At 58.8% G+C, this 18998-nt stretch overlaps 1 protein-coding gene across 3 annotated transcripts in view; it reads left to right on the forward strand.

The window, feature by feature from the left end:
- MID2 (midline 2) overlaps positions 1-18998 on the forward strand; it is a 161504-nt gene that overhangs the window by 11119 nt on the left and 131387 nt on the right. For 2 of the 3 annotated variants that reach the window (XM_075896588.1, XM_075896585.1), the window contains one exon: positions 7001-7707. In XM_075896588.1, coding sequence (XP_075752703.1) covers positions 7057-7707 — 651 coding nt within the window. In that variant the 5' untranslated portion in view covers positions 7001-7056. Of the gene's footprint in view, positions 1-6486; positions 6510-7000; positions 7708-18998 lie in introns of those variants that run through there. The other variant, XM_075896589.1, reaches the window with a different exon arrangement.

Here is an 18998-nt window from a genome sequence, read left to right on the forward strand (position 1 = left end):
AGGCCTTTTGAGGCCACGAGATCCGTGTAGGATCTTTGGAGACTAAAGCCTGTGAGAGATCGAGTGGTAGCCAGGGCAAAGGGAGACCGGAAGAGGAGAAGGATGCTACCGAGAAGCAAAATTATTTCAGTCCACTGGGTAAAGGTGAGGGACGCAGAGCGCGAGGTCTGCTCGGAGGGATAAATGAAGGAGCAGCAGTTCTTCAGGGCTCTGTGACGGCTGCCAGCCAGGCTGGAGGAATTCAGAGCCGAGCTGCACGAAGATCACGGGATCACTCCTTAAAGGCAGCTGCTCCGCAGGAGTAAAACCTCATCCACTGCGCCTTTAATCTCAGAAAGGGGAGAAGAGGGACTTGCAGCTCAGTAAGTTTCTGGGTTTGCCTTTCCAGTGCCACGAAAATAGTTGCGAAAATAATTAAAACTGGAGTTAGAAAATACTGGGCTGAGCATGAGCGATCAGGGATACCCAAGGATGTGGAAAGCTAGGCATGTCTAGCCTACGGGATTCTCTGGGCATGTCCATAGACCGGTAACGGAGAACTGGCTGAAATCATGACTGCATTTGGACTTCTAAAAGACTTGGTCCGAGTCCGCGAGTCATTCAAGAAATGAGGCAGCCACGGGAGGAGAGTAAAGCTTTAGCGCGAATTAACAATGGACGGAGAGTCGGGAAACGAGTCAGAATCTGCACACACGCACGCTCCGTTTTCAACGTTGCCGACGGCTTTTTACGTTCCAGGTTTCCATTCTGGGCTTGGTGGTATTAGTCTCGTACTCTCATGCACACGCAGTACGAAGGCGCCAAGTCAAGCCCGCCAAAGTTAGGACATGCCGTAATTGAGGCTGCCGGTCTGAGCTTCTTTTGGCCCTCTTGTGCATATGCTTTGTGACCGTCTTTAATTGCACCATCACACTCTGTGTGTTCCAGAGCCCCTGCCTCATGCAGAGCCTTTAATTATCTGCAAAAAGAGTTGACTAGTGAGCTGGCAAAACTTGCAGAAAACCCATGATTATTGTGATTAGTCAGTTCTCAAGAAGATGGAGGGATTGGAGGACGGTTTTATACACTCAGGTGAATGGCAAAGCAATAGCAGGTGAAATTCAGCGTTGACAGATGCAAGAGAATGTGCATTGGAAGGCAGGGTGTGATCGATGCATGCACTTAAGGTGGGTTCTAAATTAACTCTAATTACTTAGGCAAAAGGCCTGGATGCCAGTGAACACCTATCAATACATCTGCTGCTCAGTATGCAAATGGCATAATGAACCTGTGGAACTCATGCCCACAGGACAGCACTGAGGCCGAGCACTTAGGCAGATTAGATTTGTGCGTGGGGGAGGAGATCGTCCATAGGACTGTATGAAAATGAGCGTGTTACGGGGCCTGCGCTAACTGCTAGTCAGATGGGACCGTGAAGGAATGTTCTCTTTGTGGAGGTTCTTCCACGTTTGGCTCCTGGGGGGTTTCCGGCGGCAAAGGAGCCGTAAGCGCGGCTGTCGGGAACAAACCAGCAGTTCGTGGAGTCAGGCTGTTTCGCATCCCCGTGCTTTGAAAGGAAGGTGGAAATGACAGGGCAGCTCCTGGCATGGGCGAGTGGTCAGCTGCTGAGCAATTCATGACAGAAAGCAGCCGGTTCCCCAACTTTTTCCCAGCAAGACTCATTTTCAGACGCTTTGTGTCTGGAGCCTGCATGGAGTGGCCTCCCGCACGCAGTGGGACCTCGCACCGGCCGGCCATGCAAGATCGCACGGTGCAGAGGACGTGCACAACCGGAAGCCAATCCGCTGCTGGAGCGTCCCCGCTGGGGATCACGGCTTGTAGGTCGGGAGCCGATGCCATGAAGCAGGCAGGCGCAGTTCCCTTGGGAAGATCTTCCTTGCCATTGGAGCTACCGCAGGGAGTGATGGCGCGTTGGGGTTCCCCCGCCTCCGCCACCCCTGTAGTGGCACGAACAGACTCCCCCAGCCAGTAGAACAGAGGGAGTTTCTTGCTTCTCCAGGATACAGCACAGATGGAATCTGGTTCCAGGGCAGGCCTAGGATGCCTCAGCCCCCCTTGAGATGGGGGAGCCTGTGCCCCTAAATCCCAGCCCGTTTCCTAGGCTGCTTCCTCCATGATACCAGCCAGAAACCTCCCTAACTCCCTCACTTCCAGCCCTGCCCCCAGCCAGGGCTCCACTCCCCTTCTTCCCATTGTTCCGCTCCCTGGGAGATAACTGGTCGGACAGGTTCGAAGCCCCTTTGCATAATGACTCATCCCCTGCCCTGCTGGGCTGTGCTGCAGACAGTGGAGGTCACTCACAACCCACTTCCCAGCATAGCAACCAGCAAGGTACCTCCCCGCTACGTCACACAGGGTTACTAGCCAGTCACCCAGGGACTCCCCCAGGAAGGGTGCAGGGATCTTCCCTTTATAAGCTTTGCTCGCCGAGTCTTTGCTCATGTGAGGCAGCGAACCCTCCTTCTTCGCCTCAGGTCCGAGCAGACTGGGCTTCTTCAGGGCTCCTTCTGCGGCTCTTGCAGTGCCACCGATGGGAGCGAACGAGTCCTGGGAGTGGGCCCCGCTCTCCGTACCCGCTGCCCAAGTCTGCGCTAGTCAAAAGGCAGCAGGAGGGTTCAGCTCAGCAGGGCCTCGCGACTCGGCTAGTGACAGAAGCTGAGGCCAGGGGGCTGTGGTGATCCCGGCGCTCCGGACGGGCCAGAGGGAGCCCGGTGGAGTTGCTAGCCGCGGCGGTGAAGAGTAGCCAGCGTGGTGGTGAGACAGCGGTTGAGCCCAGTCGCTGCCGTGGGCGCAGGCCTAGATATCGCACAGGAGGATGGGGGAGTCCGCACTCCGGAGATGATGGCAAAGCTGACTCGGCTGCTGCCCTGGCTCTGCCACGGCACCGCCAGGAGCGGGGGTTGGGGACTGGCACCAGGGCAAAGCTAGCGCTGGCGTCGGCTGCCTCTCTCCACATGTGCTTGGGCACCACTGCTTTGCCACGCTCCCCAGTGCGCCGGGGGCTCTGGCGAGGCTGCTGCAGCTGCCGCCGGTCTGAGGGTTGCAGTGCGGGGTTGCAGAAACTCCCTGGGCTGGTGCGGGAAGAGGAGCGCCGGCCCGAGGCGCTGGCGGGTGGGAAGAGATCCTCCGATATGCAGGGACGGGCTTAGGCATGTTGCCACAAGCAGCCCCGCGACTGAGCGGCTGCAGCCGTCTGCAGCTGGGCTGGGAAGCCGGGTCCCCGGGATGCTGCCGCCCGTCCCCTGGCGCTCAAGGAGTTGTGCTGGGGCTGCCCCTGCGTGATCCCAGCGGCTGCTCTGGGCTTCAGGCCTGTTCCGGAGACGCTGTCCTAGGAGCTGGAGGTGGAAACGCGCGGCGGGAGCCGAGGCAGCAGGGGGAGGGACCGGCCTGGCCCTAGGACTGACTTGTGTCCTGCCCAGGCTGCCCCGCTCCTGCCTGTCAAACCGTCCCTGCGTGCCCTGCGCCCCGGCCCGGCTCTCTGGCCTTCCTGGCCGCCCCCTCCAGTGGGGCACCTCCAAAGTGCCCCCCGGCCCTTTTCCCCAGCTGCCAGAACGCACCCTGCCCCACTGGCTTCCACAGCGCCCCGTCTGGGCACAGACTCCCCTAGCTCCGAAATTACCCCCCGCCCCGCGGGACTGTGGCTTCGAGGGGCGGCCTCTGCCCTTCCCGGGGGAGGCGCTCGGAGAGCCCTGGCGATGGCGTGTGGCCCAGCCAGCCCGGCACCGCGCACCCAGCCAGCCACGGGGGCACGCCCACGGCTCTCCCCAGATGGCTGCTGCCTTGCACCGTGGTGCGCGAGACCAGCCTGGCCCCAGGCCTGCGCTGAGGGGCTGGGGCAGGTGGGCCTGTCGGCACACGAAGGCACCACAGCTCTGGCTGGTGCCACCCGTGACAGCAGGGAGATGGTGCTTGGGGCGTGGTCGAGGCCGTGGCGTCATGTGGGGGAGGGGCAAGTCCACTCAGCTGGACCCAAGGGAAGAGCTGTTGTTTTGGAGTTGGGGGGGGGGGATCTTTCCAGCCATGGAGCTGCCGGAACCGTTCACACGGGGTCGTTGCTGGGATGCAGGGCTCCCCTCGGGAGCAGGGGTAGTGCTGGGAGGGGGCCGTGTGCCGCTGCAGTGGGGTTCTGGCCCCTCGCGTATCTGTGGGATTTTGCCTAGAACGCCGTGCAGGGCCCGGGGCGGTGGACGAAAGCCGCTCTGGTTCAGCAGGCTGAGCCGGGCCCCGGGATGCAGGAAGCGGAAGGTTAGTCCCATTTGTGACACTGGTTTGCTCTCTCGCCTCTCTGTGCCTTAGTTTCCCCCTCACTTAACTAGCGCTCACCCACCTCTGGAAGGCGTAAGGGCGACTGAGCCATCGGCATCCGGCCCTCTGCTAGCTCCGTGCTCAGGCCTCCCCTGCCGCGTCCGAAGAGGCTGCGAGGTTCCGCGCTCGCGGAGGTGGGATACGGGCGATGGGACATGGTGATTCGGGGGATGTGAAAACGGCCTCGTGTGAAGGGCTCGCTGACAGGAGGGGACGGGCACCCGCTGGCTCCCCGACGGCGCTCCCCGACGGCGCTTCCCCACGGCGCTCCCCGACGGCGCTGCCCCACGGCGCTCCCCGACGGCGCTTCCCCACGGCGCTCCCCGACGGCGCTGCCCCATAGCACTCCTCGACGGCGCTTCCCGACGGCGCTGCCCCATAGCGCTCCCCGACAGCGCTCCCCAGTGGCGCTCCCCAACGGCGCTGCGGCTGCTGCAGGCGTGGGAGGAGACGCAGCGCTGCCCGCCCCTGGAAATGCGGCGCCTGGCGTTGTGCGCAGGAGGCTGCTTCTGTGTGTCTCGGGGGTGTGGCCAAGGGAGCCACGGGTGCCCAGTGGAGTGACTGGGCTGGGGTCATTGGCTGGTTTTCCCCTAATTATCAAGGCAAAGGGCAGGCTGGATAGCCGACCCCCGCGTGGCTGTGTGCGGCGTGCCCGGGGCAGGGGATGCAGGACCTGCCCAGAGAACAGGGCTGGCTGCTGGTTCAGAGAGGCCCAGACTTGGGGGGCAGGGGGAGCTGAGGAGCTGCCCTGTGGGAGGGAGGGAATCAGCTGCCCCATTCCTTGGTGGAGAGTCCCCCGCTGGGCTGAGGGGAGGGGGAGGCCGTGGGGCTAGGGAGGAGCCTTCCCCAGCAAAGGGAGATGGCTACGGGGCGTGGGGGTCGCTCTCAGCAGGCAGGTCTCTGTGCCGGCCGGGGAGCAGAAGGGGAGGAGCAGGAGCTGTGTGTCTTGCCCTGGGCGAGCGGCGGGGGAGTTTGAACCGAGCGCGTGCTCTGTGTGTGAGCCCGTCGCCTCCCAGGCCGGGGCAGGGGAGCTGACTAACGGGCAGTTTGCCACCCCCCCCTACACAGAACAGAACTTGGTGGGGGGGGGGGCGTGCTGCCAGATACAGCCAGACTGTCCCCCAGCTCGCTGGCTGGCCTCTGCCCCATGCCGGGTGTCGGGAGTCCTCCCCGTGCGCCCTCTCCGCGCCTGGCTTGTTGGAAAGGACCATTTCCGCCTGGACATGGCTCTGCCAGGCAATCTGCGCCGCACCCGGCTGTTGCCTGCCCCGCAGGTGTTTGCAGGGACACATGGCTGCCAGACAGGGCTGCCAGATGGTTTCAGCAAAGACACCGGACACACTTGACATTCCACCACAATCGACATTGCACCTGAGTTAGAAAATACCGGACGTTCTATTGTCTCGTTTCCATTGTCTCAGCGTGTTTCCCGAACAGAAAGCTCAAATACAGGACTGTCCTGTTCAAAAGCGGACACCTGGCAGCCCTACCTGCAAAGGGGGGGTGTGGGGAGGGCCATGTGGAGGAACAGAAAGGGGGCACGAGGAGGCCCCCCGTTTTTTGGCATGGGCACCGGGGATGGACCTCCCACGATTCGCCAATGTATTGGAATGATCAACCCCTCCCCCCAACACTGCACCAGGCCTGTTAATAACCGGGGAGTGTCGGAGCATCGCTTCCGCTCTGGTCCAGCTGCTTGAGGAGCAGCTGGCAGGTAAACACTCCGAAGGGCCTCATGGCTCCTTTTTGTGAAGCCAGCTGACCTGGGCCGAGGGGGCGGGTGCGGGACGAAAGGGACCAGCCAGCGTCGGAGTCTGTGCTCTGTGAAATCAGCCAGGGGCTGGTCTCTGCTCGGGAGCGTGTTCTGCCATGCATCTCCCGGCTGGCATCTGAGCCGTTTCAAGCCTGCTCAGGGGCCTTGTGTTCTTCCAGCTGGCGGTGATTTAGGATCCCCTGCATGCTTCCTTGCAGTGCTTTGGAGAAGAGAGTGAGCGAGTCTCTACCCTTCCAGCCTCTCACTTCCTTCCCCCGCCCCCCGGCTGAAGAACTGGTTCAAACACGCAGCAACAGAACAATACGTGGAGTCCCTGAGCACTTTGCTGGGCCAGAGCTGTTCCAAGACCCTGTCCCTCGCTCCCTTCCCATGCCTCCTCCGGCACCCTTTACTGATTAGAAGGCAGCGGCTTCCTTTCACGGGAGAGAAGGTTTGAGGGTTTTATCCCTGCTGCTTGTTTTCCCTCTGTGACGTGCACCTGGAACACTCGTGCACACGGGACGGGCACACGCCCCTCTCGGCTCGTCTGCATCGCTTGTGACAAAGGGTGAAATGAGCCGGTTTCCCTTCTGCATTGGCGGCTCATGTGTCCGTCCCAGGCGCGAGGGAAAGCCTTGTCCCAGAGCGGTTCCCCCTCCCCCGCACGTTTCCTGTCTGAAAATATTCCTGCGGATGGTGAGCCCGCGTCCCGGCTGCATGCGAGCGGGGCCCTGAGGGGGCGAGGAACGGGCATGACGCCCCCTGCCGTGCTCGCGGGAAGGCCGGGCATCGCCTCTGACTTCTCTCCCTCGTGCCCGAGAGAGGCCTGGTGCCAGGCCCTGTAGAACGGAGCCGCTGCTGCCTTCCCTCTGGCAGCTCCAGAGGTCTCCTCTGGGCAGTAGCTTGCGCTCACCCTGCCCCTCTCTCCTCTCCTCTCTGCAGGTCTCTCCCCGGCGTCCCTGCTTTCTGAGGCTGAGGCAGGGCTGGCTCCACTGAAGATGGAAACGCTGGAGTCGGAACTGACCTGCCCAATCTGCTTGGAGTTGTTCGAAGACCCGCTCTTGCTGCCGTGCGCCCACAGCCTGTGCTTCAGCTGCGCCCACCGCATCCTGGTGTCCAGCTGCTCCTCCGGCGAGCCCCTCGCTGCCTTCCAGTGCCCCACCTGCCGCTATGTCATCTCCCTGAGCCCCCGCGGCCTGGAGGGCCTCAAGCGGAATGTGACCCTGCAGAACATTATCGAGCGCTTCCAGAAGGCCTCCCTGAGCGGCCCCAACTCCCCCAGCGAGAGCCGCAGAGAGCGGGCGCGCCGCCGGAGCCCGGCCATGTCCAGCGACAGGGTGGCCTGCCAGTTCTGCGAGCAGGAGCCGCCGCGGGACGCCGTGAAGACCTGCATCACCTGCGAGGTGTCCTACTGCGACCGCTGCCTGCGGGCCACGCACCCCAACAAGAAGCCCTTCACCAGCCACCGCCTGGTGGAGCCCGTGCCCGACGCGCACTTCCGCGGGCTCACGTGCCTGGAGCACGAGAACGAGAAGGTGAACATGTACTGTGTCGCCGACGACCAGCTCATCTGTGCCTTATGCAAACTGGTGGGGCGCCACCGGGACCACCAGGTGGCGTCGCTGAGCGACCGATTCGAGAAGCTCAAGGTAAGAGCCGCGAGCGGGGGAGGGAGCGCGAGGGAGCATTGCATGCTGGGGCCTGCAGGTCCAGGGGAAGCGTCCTGGGTCCTGTTCCGCGCGGGGCTGCCGGGTTCAGGGGCCGAGCCCTAGTGGCAGGAGGAAGGCTGGTGCTTGCTAGGGGTTGGGCAGCCCTCTTGGGAGGGACCGAGTCCGCCGCGGGAGGGTTTTCCAACCTCAGTCGATTCCCCCTCGTCAGTGTCCTTTGCGCCGGCTCCGGAAGGCCCGCAGGCGACGGGGAGCGGCACAGGCCTTTGGGGCGAGCTGGCCGCCGGGGGTTCAGCGAGCCGCAGGAGAGACCCTGCTTGGGGGGGTGCAGGACCGGCCTTCGTTTTCTGCTGCTCTGCAGGTCACGACCCCCGTCCTCGGGCCACAGACGACAGCGCGAGCCTCCCCGGGCCCCATGCAGGGGGACGGGACCGTCCCAGAGAATGCAGTCTGGTTCTGGGCCGTAGCCCCGCCCTTGCTGGAGGAGTGGGCTGGGGCGGGGCACTGGGGGCAGTGGCCATGCGGGCCTGGCCTCAGACCTCTGGCAGCCTGTCACTGGGCTCCAGGGCTTCTGACAGGCCCTGGCTTCTGAGCCACTGGAGGCCGTGTCCCCCCCAGCGCGCCCGTCCCCTCCATCCAGGGCCCAGGCCCCCGCGCTCGTAGCAGCCTGTTTGTCCCCTAAGCACAGAGGGCTGCTGTGGCCATTTGTCCCTGGTGGCGCCAGCGGGGACATGTTGGGGGCTTTACTGCCATCCCTCCCTGGGCGGCTCCTCCCCAGCTTCCTTGGGGTGTCCCGGGGGGCTCTTGTTCCGTGCAGTGCGGCCTGGAGGAGGCAGTGACTCAGTGCTACGTAGTCAGGACACACGCTGCCCAGGGCAGAGCCGACTGGGCACTGGGGCCGCCTCTCCCGGTGTGGTGGCCTGCCTGGAGAGGAGCGGTGGCCCTGCCCACTAGACGTGCAAGATGGCTCGGTTACGCGGCTGGCAGGGCCGGCGCCTCCCTCCCCATGCGTCTCGGGGCCTGCTGGTCCAGCCGGGCAGCCGAAGTCAGCGGGGCTGAGGCGTCCTGGGCACCCTGGCTGGCCCCTTCTGTCCAGCCCGGAACCAGGCAGGTCCTAGGCGTCTGTTCCTGGGGCTGGCGTGTGCTCTTGCTAGCTGGGGGGTGCCCTGGGAACCTCCCATGCCCAGCTCCGCCTGGCTGCTTGTCAGCCCTTTCAGCTCTTCCCGGACAGCCTCTGGCCCCTTTCCTCTGCCCGCCCCCCTCCACTGCCCGCTAGCCAGTGCCACGGCAGGATCTGCACCGGGGGCAGCCTCCTCCGGCAGCACCAGCCACAAACGCCCGGGCGCCGCTGATGTGCAGTGCGCACGTGGCACCAGCGTCTCCCCTCCCCGGCGGCCCACACTCTGCCAGCCGTGGCTTTCAGGGCCACAGCAGCCCCCAGCAGGGCACTGCTGTCGCGCAGCGTACAGGGCACTGCTGTCGCGCAGCGTACAGGGCACTGCTGTCGCGCAGCGTACAGGGCACTGCTGTCGCGCAGCGTACAGGGCAGGACCACGCAGCAGGGGAGATCACGTGACTTGCACAAGGTCTGTGGTTGAGCTGGGAATTGCAGCTCCTCTGACCTGTCCATCCTCCCGCTCTTCCGGCCCACCTGCCTTGCGCCTCCTCCACCTCCCTGCGGACACACACCTGGTGCCTTGCTGCCTCGCTCTCTGGGCTAGGGAGCCGGCCCTCTGCAGTCTCCTGTGTTCTCCTTCAGGAATCTCCCCTGCAGAGAAGCAGCCGAAATGGGGGCTCCCCCTCCCAGCACGAGCCCGTGGGATGTGTTTGATCTGGGCGGAATTGCAGCTCTGCGCTCTCCAAGCCGGAGAGATCAAACTCCCTGCCACCCTTCCCACGGTCCCGGAAGAGCCCTTTGAAGCTCGGTTTTTAAGCAGCGCTAGTGGCTCTACTGAATCTCCTGTGAACCTGCCTGGCTGACGCTTGACCTACATACCAAACATCAAAGGAGAACTCTCCCCTGCCCCCATGCAGTCCGTGCGAATCTGCAGCATGATTTCAGTTCATTTTCTTTGCAAATAAAATTGCACATACACACAGCTTGTTGCACGACGGAGTCCGGTGGTAAGACTCCAGCCCGCTTTCCTGTGCGCCTGACTTTGTCTTTGGTTCAGTTGAAATTTTTCAGGCTTATTCTCAGCCCCAAAGTGATTTTTTTTTTAAACATTTGAGCAAAATCAACTCGCTTGCTTTTGTTAGGGCAGGGGGGAGAAATCCTTTCCCCGCTCTCGCCAAACTCTCGGCGCTTAGTCATGCACAGCGTAGATTTCTAATTGGAGACTGACGATTGGACACTGAAACGTTCCGGGGTCCAGTCCTCACCGAGGGCTGTTCTCCAGACTAATTTGCACCCACAGCAACAAACACCAACCACAGATGGTTTAAATGACTCTTCTGCACGTTTATAGTACAAGAATGCAGGCCAAGGGCTGCTGGAGAACCAAACGAATGAAATGGTAGCAGGTGAAACAGACAGCATTTGCACGTCTCTGGCCTGCCCAGGTCTCTTATTAAAGTGTCTCAGATACCCCGGTGTGATAAATAGTAAAGTCTAGTGGCGATCTCTCCAATGGAGCTGCTGACTTCAGGGGCTCTCCGGGACTCAAGCACCTGGGGAGATGGGGGGGGGGGAGAATAAGGGGTGTGCAACTCCCACCAGCCACAGCTGTTTGGCAGGACTGCTGATCAGCTGTCTGGCGTCTGTTGGGAGGTGCTCAGTGGAGCACAGATAGCAACAGGCCTCGGGGGAGGGGGCAGGGCTGGGGCAGAGCGAGGGTGGGGCCTTGAGGGTGGGGGCAGGGCCTTGGGGTGGAGCAGGGGTGGACTCCCACTGGAAAAAATAGAAGTCGGTGCCTGTCCTCTGCAATAGTGTTGGTTCATCGTTCTGGAGATGTTCTGGGTGTTGGCGTTTCCAATTGAAATGGCTGGTGAAATGGGGATTACCGTGATGTTCTGGGTGTTGGTGTTTCTGTGCTAAATGGTTGGTGAAATGGGGATTACCGTGATGTTCTGGGTGTTGGTGTTTCCGTTCGAAATGGTTGGTGAAATGGGGATTACTGTGATGTTCTGGGTGTTGGCGTTTCCATGTGAAATGTTTGGTGAAATGAGGATTGCTGTGATGTTCTGGGTGTTGGCGTTTCCATGTGAAATGTTTGGTGAAATGATTACCGTGATGTTCTGGGTGTTGGCGTTTCCATGTGAAATGTTTGGTGAAATGAGGATTGCTGTGATGTTCTGGGTGTTGGTGTTTCCGTTCGAAATGGTTGGTGAAATGGGGATTACCGTGATGTTCTGGGTGTTGGTGTTTCCGTGCAAAATGATTGGTGAAGTGGGGATTGTGATGAGACTGGGAAGAGACTGTTTAAAGAGGAGGCTACAAGAGGCTATGCTGAAAGGGATGGGGAAGGTTACTTCTGGAGATCCCCAAGGATGGGTCTTAGGTCTAATCTTATTTACCGTTTTCGTTAAGGACACTGGCACAAAACGTGGGGCATGCCGATGAAGTGTGTGGCTGACGCAAAGGTGGGAGGCATTGCTGGGATGGAGGAGGAGTGGAGAGGAGGGCTTCAGAAGTGGGTCTAATAGACACCGGATGAAAAGTCCTGGTGTGAAGGGCAGGGGACTTCAGGGCTACCACGGTTTTTGCTGTAAACTGGGGGTGTGTCATCTGGAGGTGACGCAGGAGGGGAAGGAGCTGGGTGACGGAGCTGCCCACGGGATGTGGCTGTGAAAAAGGCTAATCCAGGCCTGGCATGCACCTGGCCAGGTATTTCTCGTGAGGCAGGAACGTGTCAGTACCATTCCAGAAGCCTCTGGTGAGCCCTCCCCTGGCCTCTGCCACGCAATTCTGGCCTCCTGTGTTTAAGAGGAGAACTCGAAATTGGAACAGGCGCCGAGAAGGGTTACCCAGCCGATTGGGTTAGTCTGTTTCAGCAAAACCAGCAAGGAGTCCGGTGGCACTTTAAGGACTCACACACTTATTGGGGCATGGGCTTTTGTGGGTACCCCTCAGTTCCTCAGAGGCTGAAGGGAAAAGCAGACCGAAGGGGAAGGGATACAGAGATGGGAGTGTGGCATCAGTGCTCACGGAGACCTGCCTCACAAGAGGAGACTTATTTAGCCTGGCCAGAAGAAGGCCGAGGGAGGTACGATTGCTCTGCATGCGTACATCAGAAGGCTATCCCCACGGAGAGAGAGGAATTATTTATCGGTTAATGTTGGCACTAGTACAAATGGATAAATTGGCCATTGGTAAGTTTCGGCTTGAAATGAGATGACTGTTTCAGACCCTTAGGGGAGCAATGTTCTGAAACAGCATCCCAAGGGAGAAGTGGGGGGCAAGGAAACCTCCAACTGGCTTCAAGACTGAGCTTGACCAGTTTCTGGAAGGGGTGGTTTGATGAGATTGGCACGTGGCCCGATGAGATTGGCACGTGGTCGGGGGATGGCTCCAATGGCTCTTTCCCTGGTGTCTGGCTGGCAGGCTTCGCTCACGTGCGCAGGGTCAAACTGACAGGCATATTTGGGATCAGTAAGGAATATTCCCCTGGTCGGACGGGCAGAGACATTTGTGGTTTTTCACCTCCCTCTGTTGCACTGGGCAGGTGTTGCGCGCTGGTTTGGACTAGAGTGAATGGCGCGTTCTCTTCACTTGAAAGTCTTTACATCAGGGGTTGAGGACTTCAGAGTGACTCAGCCAGAGGGTACGGGCCTATGATGAGGGGTGGGAGAGTGAGGTTCTGAGGATACCCAGATGAAGGGGCTGGTCGTAATGGTGATGACTTAGCCAATTGCACATACCTGCAGGGACTTCCAGGAAATCTCTCGGATGTGCAATGTGACAGTCAGTACGGCTATGCAAACCTTTCCTGGGCATTGCCTGGCTTTCGACTGATTCTTTTTTAAACCGCTAGTGTGACATTCCCCTAGAATCATAGAATCATAGAATAATAGGACTGGAAGGGACCTCGAGAGGTCATCGAGTCCAGCCCCCCGCCCTCAAGGCAGGACCAAGCTCCACCTACACCATCCCTGACAGATGTCTATCTAACCTGTTCTTAAATATCTCCAGAGAGGGAGATTCCACCACCTCCCTTGGCAATTTATTCCAATATTTGACCACCCTGACAGTTAGGAATTTTTTCCTAATGTCCAATCTAAACCTCCCCTGCTGCACTTTAAGCCCATTACTCCTTGTCCTGTCCTCAGAAACCAAGAGGAACAAATTTTTGTTCCCCTGAGCATCTTCCATTAATACAGGTTGCAACGGGAACTGTTTGAAATGTTTTGTTTGGAGCTTTTGTCCATAAAAAAATAGCAGACTCCTCACACCTGACATGTCGCTAGGAAATGGCCAGTTTTGATTAAACCGTTGCATTTTTTTCCATAGCAAATGAAAAATGTTACTTTTTGGACAAACTTTTTTAGACCAAAATTTTCAGTAAAACCAAAAAGCTTGCCCACCAAGCCAAAATGTTTTTGTTGCCAGAAAGCAAAGCAAAAAGTTTGGATGTTTAATGTTTAATGAAAAACCTGAATAATTTTGTAATAAAAAAAAAATTCTCAGAAAGACAAACGTTTCCTTTTTCATCACTTTTTCCCCTCCAGAAAAATAATTCCACCAGAATCCCTCCCAGCTCTGATTTCTGCCCAGGAGTGTGGGTTTGCAGCGGGGGTGTCTAGGCAGGAAGAGGCCACCTCCCCGCTTTTGGCCATCCTGCTTGTGCATGTGCAGTTCTTGTGGGAGACGCTGTTTTCCTCTCCCTCGACGTGGAGTCCTTGGTAGGGTGCTTGCCTGGAGCTGCTCTCCAGAGAAATGCTCACAAGGATTTCTTCCCGGCTTGCTCCTCCTTCTGTTCCCTTTCTTCGATATTCACTCTACGTGTTTCTTCCTGCATCCCGTGCGCAGCGTAGGACTTCCCACGTCAGGGCAAACCAGCAGCCCGTAGAACCCTGTGTCTGAGGGGGACCAGTACTGGCTGCTTCAGAAAAGGTCCAAGTAACGCTGTGCTGGACGGCTCTGATAGAAATGTTTTCCTTGCCCCAGGCAGCTAGTGGCTGGCTTGTTCTCCCCAGCATGGGAGTTAACGTCCATCTGAACGCTTAACTGAGTTTGTACAGCTGCGTGTTTTCCTGTTCACAGGAATGCACCATCCTCTTCTGAACCACATCACGTGCTGAGCATTAGTGGTATCTGCTGGCATTGAGTTCAACGCGTGGCTTACACAGTGCCTGAAAATGTGACTTTTCCCCACTTTTAAACTTGTTGCCTTGTAATTCCATTAGTGCGTCCCCGTTATCTCGTATTAATAGGCCTGTCCGGTGTTTCCATTTCGGTCTTGGCCTGCAGCAATGAAGCGGCTAGCGCTGGACATTGTATTCGCCGAGCTGTGTAATAGCATAGCCCCTTTTCAGGCCTGCGCCGTCGGGTCAAAGCACCAGCGTTGGGGTGGAAGCCGTGTTTGCCTGAGCTGTGCCCAGCGATGCTCGGGTCTTTCTCTCCTGTGGTTGCAGCTCATCGGAAACCTGTTGGTGACTTAGGCTGTGTCTAGACTACATCCCTTCTCTCGAAAAGGGGATGTAAATTAGACACTTTGAAATTGCAAATGAAACCGGGATTTAAATTACTCCTCAAAAAATGAGGTTTACAGGATCTTTCGAAAAAGGGTTTTATTTTCGAAAGATCCCCGTCTAAACTGCCGTTTTTCTATTGAAAAGCCCTGTTTCGAAAAAACCCACAGCCGCCATTATGCAAATGAAGTGCGGGAAATTTAAATCCCAGCTTCATTTGCCATTTCAAAGTGTCCAGTTTAGATCCCTTTTTCGAGAGAAGGGATGTAGTCTAGACGCAGCCGTACGAGCGTAGGAACAGAGATTGTTCCTTCCCTTATGCCTTGCACTTGCCTTTCCGTTCTGTGAGCTGCTGCTGTCTTCTCCAGGCGCTCTGCTTCGTTAGAGCCTTTCTCAAGTTCCTCACAGGCCTCTCTCTGATGACACAATTTTGCGTCACCAGGAAATTGTCCCCTTCTCTCTCCCCTCTTCTTCCAGATCACCAGTTGCACTGAAGTCATTTTGCAGGGATACCTTCACCATCCTTGCATTCTAAACACTGGCCCTTAACCATTTCCCTTGTTCATAGACCCCTAGAACTGGCAGGGACATTGAGAGGTCGTGTCCAGCCCCCTGCTCTCCCGGCAGGACCAAGCACCATGTAGACCATCCCTGAGAGGTGTCTGTCCAACCTGCTATTAAATATCTCCAGGGATGGAGATTCCACAACCCGCCAAGCAATTTATTCCAGCGTTTGTCTGCTTTCTCTCTTGTCTAGGCCTGGCCAAAAATGTCCCATCCAACTGGTTTTGAGAGAGATTTGGATTTGACAGGATGATTTATTTTTTATGGAAAAGTGGCTGCTTTCCCTGGAAACCTTCAGTTATTTTCCTGAAAAATGGAATGCCAGAAAACAGAAATACTTTGCCTACAAAATGTGATATTTTGATTTGGGGATGTGGCCCTGGCGCCCCCGCGGTGTTTGCCTTGAATCCCTGTTCTGTTCCCCCAGCCCGACTCCCCAGCAGGATTGGGATGCCAGTTAGGGTTGCCAGATAGTTTAACAAAAAATACCGACCCCCCCCCCCCCACCAGGAAAAAAATCTGTTGAGGGGAAAAAAAAGGGGGAGACCAAAAAAAAAGGGGGGGGCACTGTGCCTTTAAATGGCCCCACGCTCAGTGCCCACCATCCCAATGCACTCACCCCGGCCTCAGAGCCAGGCCCCCCACAGCATGCCCCATCCCAGTGCACTCACCCCTCTCCCTGAGCCAGGCATCCCCAGCGCCATCCCCTGCTCCCCCTTCGCTACACCTCTGCTGCGCTCCTCACTGTCCTGCCCTTGCCAGACGTGGCAGAAGAGAATTGTCCCTGCTGGGCTTCTGTCCGAGGGAAACAGGACATGTCCGGTATTTTCTGGGGTTTTTTTTTACCGGACAGAGGCCGCAAATACTGGACTGTCCGGGCCAATACCGGACACCTGGCAACCCTAATGCCAGTGAGGCATGGCCAAGGCATTCCCATGATGCACCGTTTCCCCTCTTCAGAAGGGGAGAACGTGGCGTTTCATTATCCCACCCCGATGCGCCAAGGCTCAGGGAATGGCTACGCGAGGCGCCGCGGCAGCATTTCCAAAGCCGTAGAGGTGACGTTTTGTCCAAAGGCATTTGGCATTTGAATTTTAACTGAAAATGCCAAAAATTCTGCAGAAAACCTCCTGGTTTTGGAGCAGCTCTCCTCGTCCCCAGGGTCCAGGCTTCGGCAGCCCAGTGCCGCTCTGCGTTTACCACTGTCCGTGGCTTTCTGAACATCCACATACGTCCTGTTGCCTCCCTCGGGATTCTGGGAGCTCGGGGAGGTCAGAGTCTCCTTTCGAGAAGCTGTGCCCACTCGGCCCCTGCTGCCTTTGGAGCTGGTGTGTCCCTGGAGGTATGCGACAGGGCAGGGTGGCACTAAGTGTGAGCAGTTCCCCTGAACTTTTATAAACTTGTCTCAAGAGCCGTCCCTGGCTTTTCAGCAGCGACTGAGCAAGTTTCAGTGTATGCTGCTGTCCCCAGGAGCGGCTGGGCGGCTGCTCTTTTTTTAGAGCATATAATCAGCTGGGCTCCTGTTTTCGGAAGCTTCCTTTGGCAGCTGACGAGTTCTTCCTTTTGGTAAAAGGGAAAACGTCCTGCCATGGCCTGGAATTTCTGAACCTGCCCCTGGTATTTAAGGCAGTCCGCAGAGGAAGTGCTGCGTGTCCGGCAGGCGCAGAGTTTTCACACTGCTCACGCGTCAGCACCCTCCGGAGCGTGTCCCGGGCCCTGTTTTCTTTGCAATGCCCCATTGCGCCAGGGGCTGGCTCTCTTTGAAGGCAGCTGCATCTGTGCTAGCCAGGGCGGGAGGCAGCCAGCGGCATCAGTGATGTGAACACGCAGCTTCATACAGCAATCGATTCGTCACTGTTGGGCTTAGTTTAGCCTGGCGTGCAATGCCTGGGGATTTACACGCAATTCCGTGCACCTGTCTGAGAAGAAATCCCTTCCAGTGAGCCAGCGTTGCTGGGCTCTGGCTCAGAGGCTTTGAAATCCTGTTTCCTGTTGTGCTGGAGGAGGGGACCTGCCCCTTCGAGGCATCCAGGTTTGACCAAGGCTGCCCTCTTGTCCGGGCTGTGGCCCCCTTCCCTCTCCGGCTGCGAGCCGCAGTCTGGGTTTCCTCAGGGCTGGGAGGCCGGGCGAAAGCAAGAAATAGGCCCTGAGGTGGGCCGAGCAACGCCAGGGGTTTGGTGAGGCTTGTGCAGCGAATATTGTGAACCGCCCCCCGGGCAGGCGTGAAGCTGTCCCGGGCCCTTCAGGGGGGCGTTGCTGGCTGCTCCCCTTGGGAAGGGAGTGAGGGGAAAGGGCCCAGTTTGCTGCTGTGCTCGCTCTGGCTGGGGAGCGCAGGGGGCGGACGATCTGGACCTGCCCCAGCCGGGGGACATGCCCCCCGCCCCCGGCTGTGTCTGCTGCAGTGGCCATGGAGAGGCACCCAAGCTGCTGCGGTACGAGGGGGCTGGGTCGTCCTCTCCCCGGGCAGCCTCGTCCTGACCCCTCCTCCCAGCCCGGCCCCAGAGCAGCGTTACTGGAGTCAAGGGCCCGTGGGGAGCTGGGTAAGGCTTGCCGTGCGGAAGTGACCAAGGGGGGGTTAGTGAATCAGTCTGTTACGATACATCAGAGCTCGGGCGCTTGCCAGAGCAGTTGGTGGCGAGAGACACGGGGCCTGAGGAGACGTTCCGGGCAGCTCGGAGGCTGGTCTCGCTCACCGACAGACGTTAGTTGAGCCAATAAGAAAGATTCCCTGCCCCCCTTGTCACTCCACATGCGAGTTACTCGGGGGCTGTTAAATGCCAGCTCCTCCCAGGCCAGGAAGCTGCCCCTGCAACCACTGGCAGAAGCATTTCGCTTTGTGCACTGCACTGGTCAGGGAAGGGCAGTGGCCGGAGGCCGCACACAGGCAGCCACGTGCTCTGAGGAAGCAGGGTGAACGCCTTGCAGCTGCCAACAGGGGTCTCTGTCTCTCTCCCCCGTGCGAGCTCGCACAACCCCCAAAACCAAGTGATTCCCTTTTCACACCCGGGAATCTTGCACTGCAGCATCTGACCGGAGCTCTTCTTCACTAGGGCCTCTCTCCTCTGATGGCTGTGAATTGAACACCCCTTCCGACCCCGTCAGTCTTGTGTGGGGGGAGGGATCTGGAAACCGGCCCGAAACTGAAGAGCGAGAGAGGATAGTTCTTAGCACCCTCAGCCTCCGTACTAGAACCGGCTCTGTGTAACCAGAGTGCTGGCCTAGCGCTGCTCAGCCGCCTGCTGACATTAACCAGCATCCCGAGGAGGCTGCATTTCCCAGGGTTTGTGCTGCGTTGGTTGAATTCGCCTTTGCCCGGGTTAGGTCTGGGTTGTCTCGTCATCCCAAGAGGAACAATGTCGTTCTGAAGTCGCTGCAGTTCGTGGTCGCGCCTTTGGGCCTCTGCTGTTTGGAGTGCGGATGGTTTCTCAGAGCGATCGATTTCAGGGCCGCGTGACCTGCGACGGGGAGGCCGCCACTGAAATATTCATAGCTGATTTCACAGGGACACGGCGAAGCACTTCAGCCATGAAGAGCGCTTCCCTCTGCCTTCCTCGCGCTCATCCCGCATGGGGGAGGGGGAGAGGGCCGTGCTTCTCCCGCCTCCTGCTTTAGACCAACCGGAGTCCGCCTCAGAGTTGCCCTCCGTGGATGGTGGGTCCGTCCCGGTCGTTCTTGCGGACGTGGCGAGGGGCTCGGGAACCGCAGTTCCGCTGGTTTGGAATTCCCTGGGCAAGCCGGCTGCGTGCGGTGGGTCGGCTGCCCGGGGCCAATCCATCGGCAGCAGGACAGCGTGCCTCTCGCGGGGGAGGCCTGGGAGGCCGACTGCACGGAAAGCCGCGCCTCTGGGGAAGGCAGCAATGGCCTGTCGGAGGGAGGCCCCGCGCTGGCAGCGGGGAACGGCACAGGCCAGCCCGAGCGTGCCCCTTGGTTTTGTGCAGAGCCTTGTGGCGAATGGGCGTGTGGAAGGGCGGCGCTGGTCATGGGCCGCGGGGCCACTTAACGGCCTGGGAGCTTCCCCCAGACACGGCTCCGCCAGGGTCTCTTGTTGCTGACCCCAGTGCGCTGTGCTGGTGTGGCCG

This window comes from Pelodiscus sinensis, chromosome 13 (genome assembly GCF_049634645.1).
Source record: "Pelodiscus sinensis isolate JC-2024 chromosome 13, ASM4963464v1, whole genome shotgun sequence".
NCBI classification, from domain to species: domain Eukaryota; kingdom Metazoa; phylum Chordata; order Testudines; family Trionychidae; genus Pelodiscus; species Pelodiscus sinensis.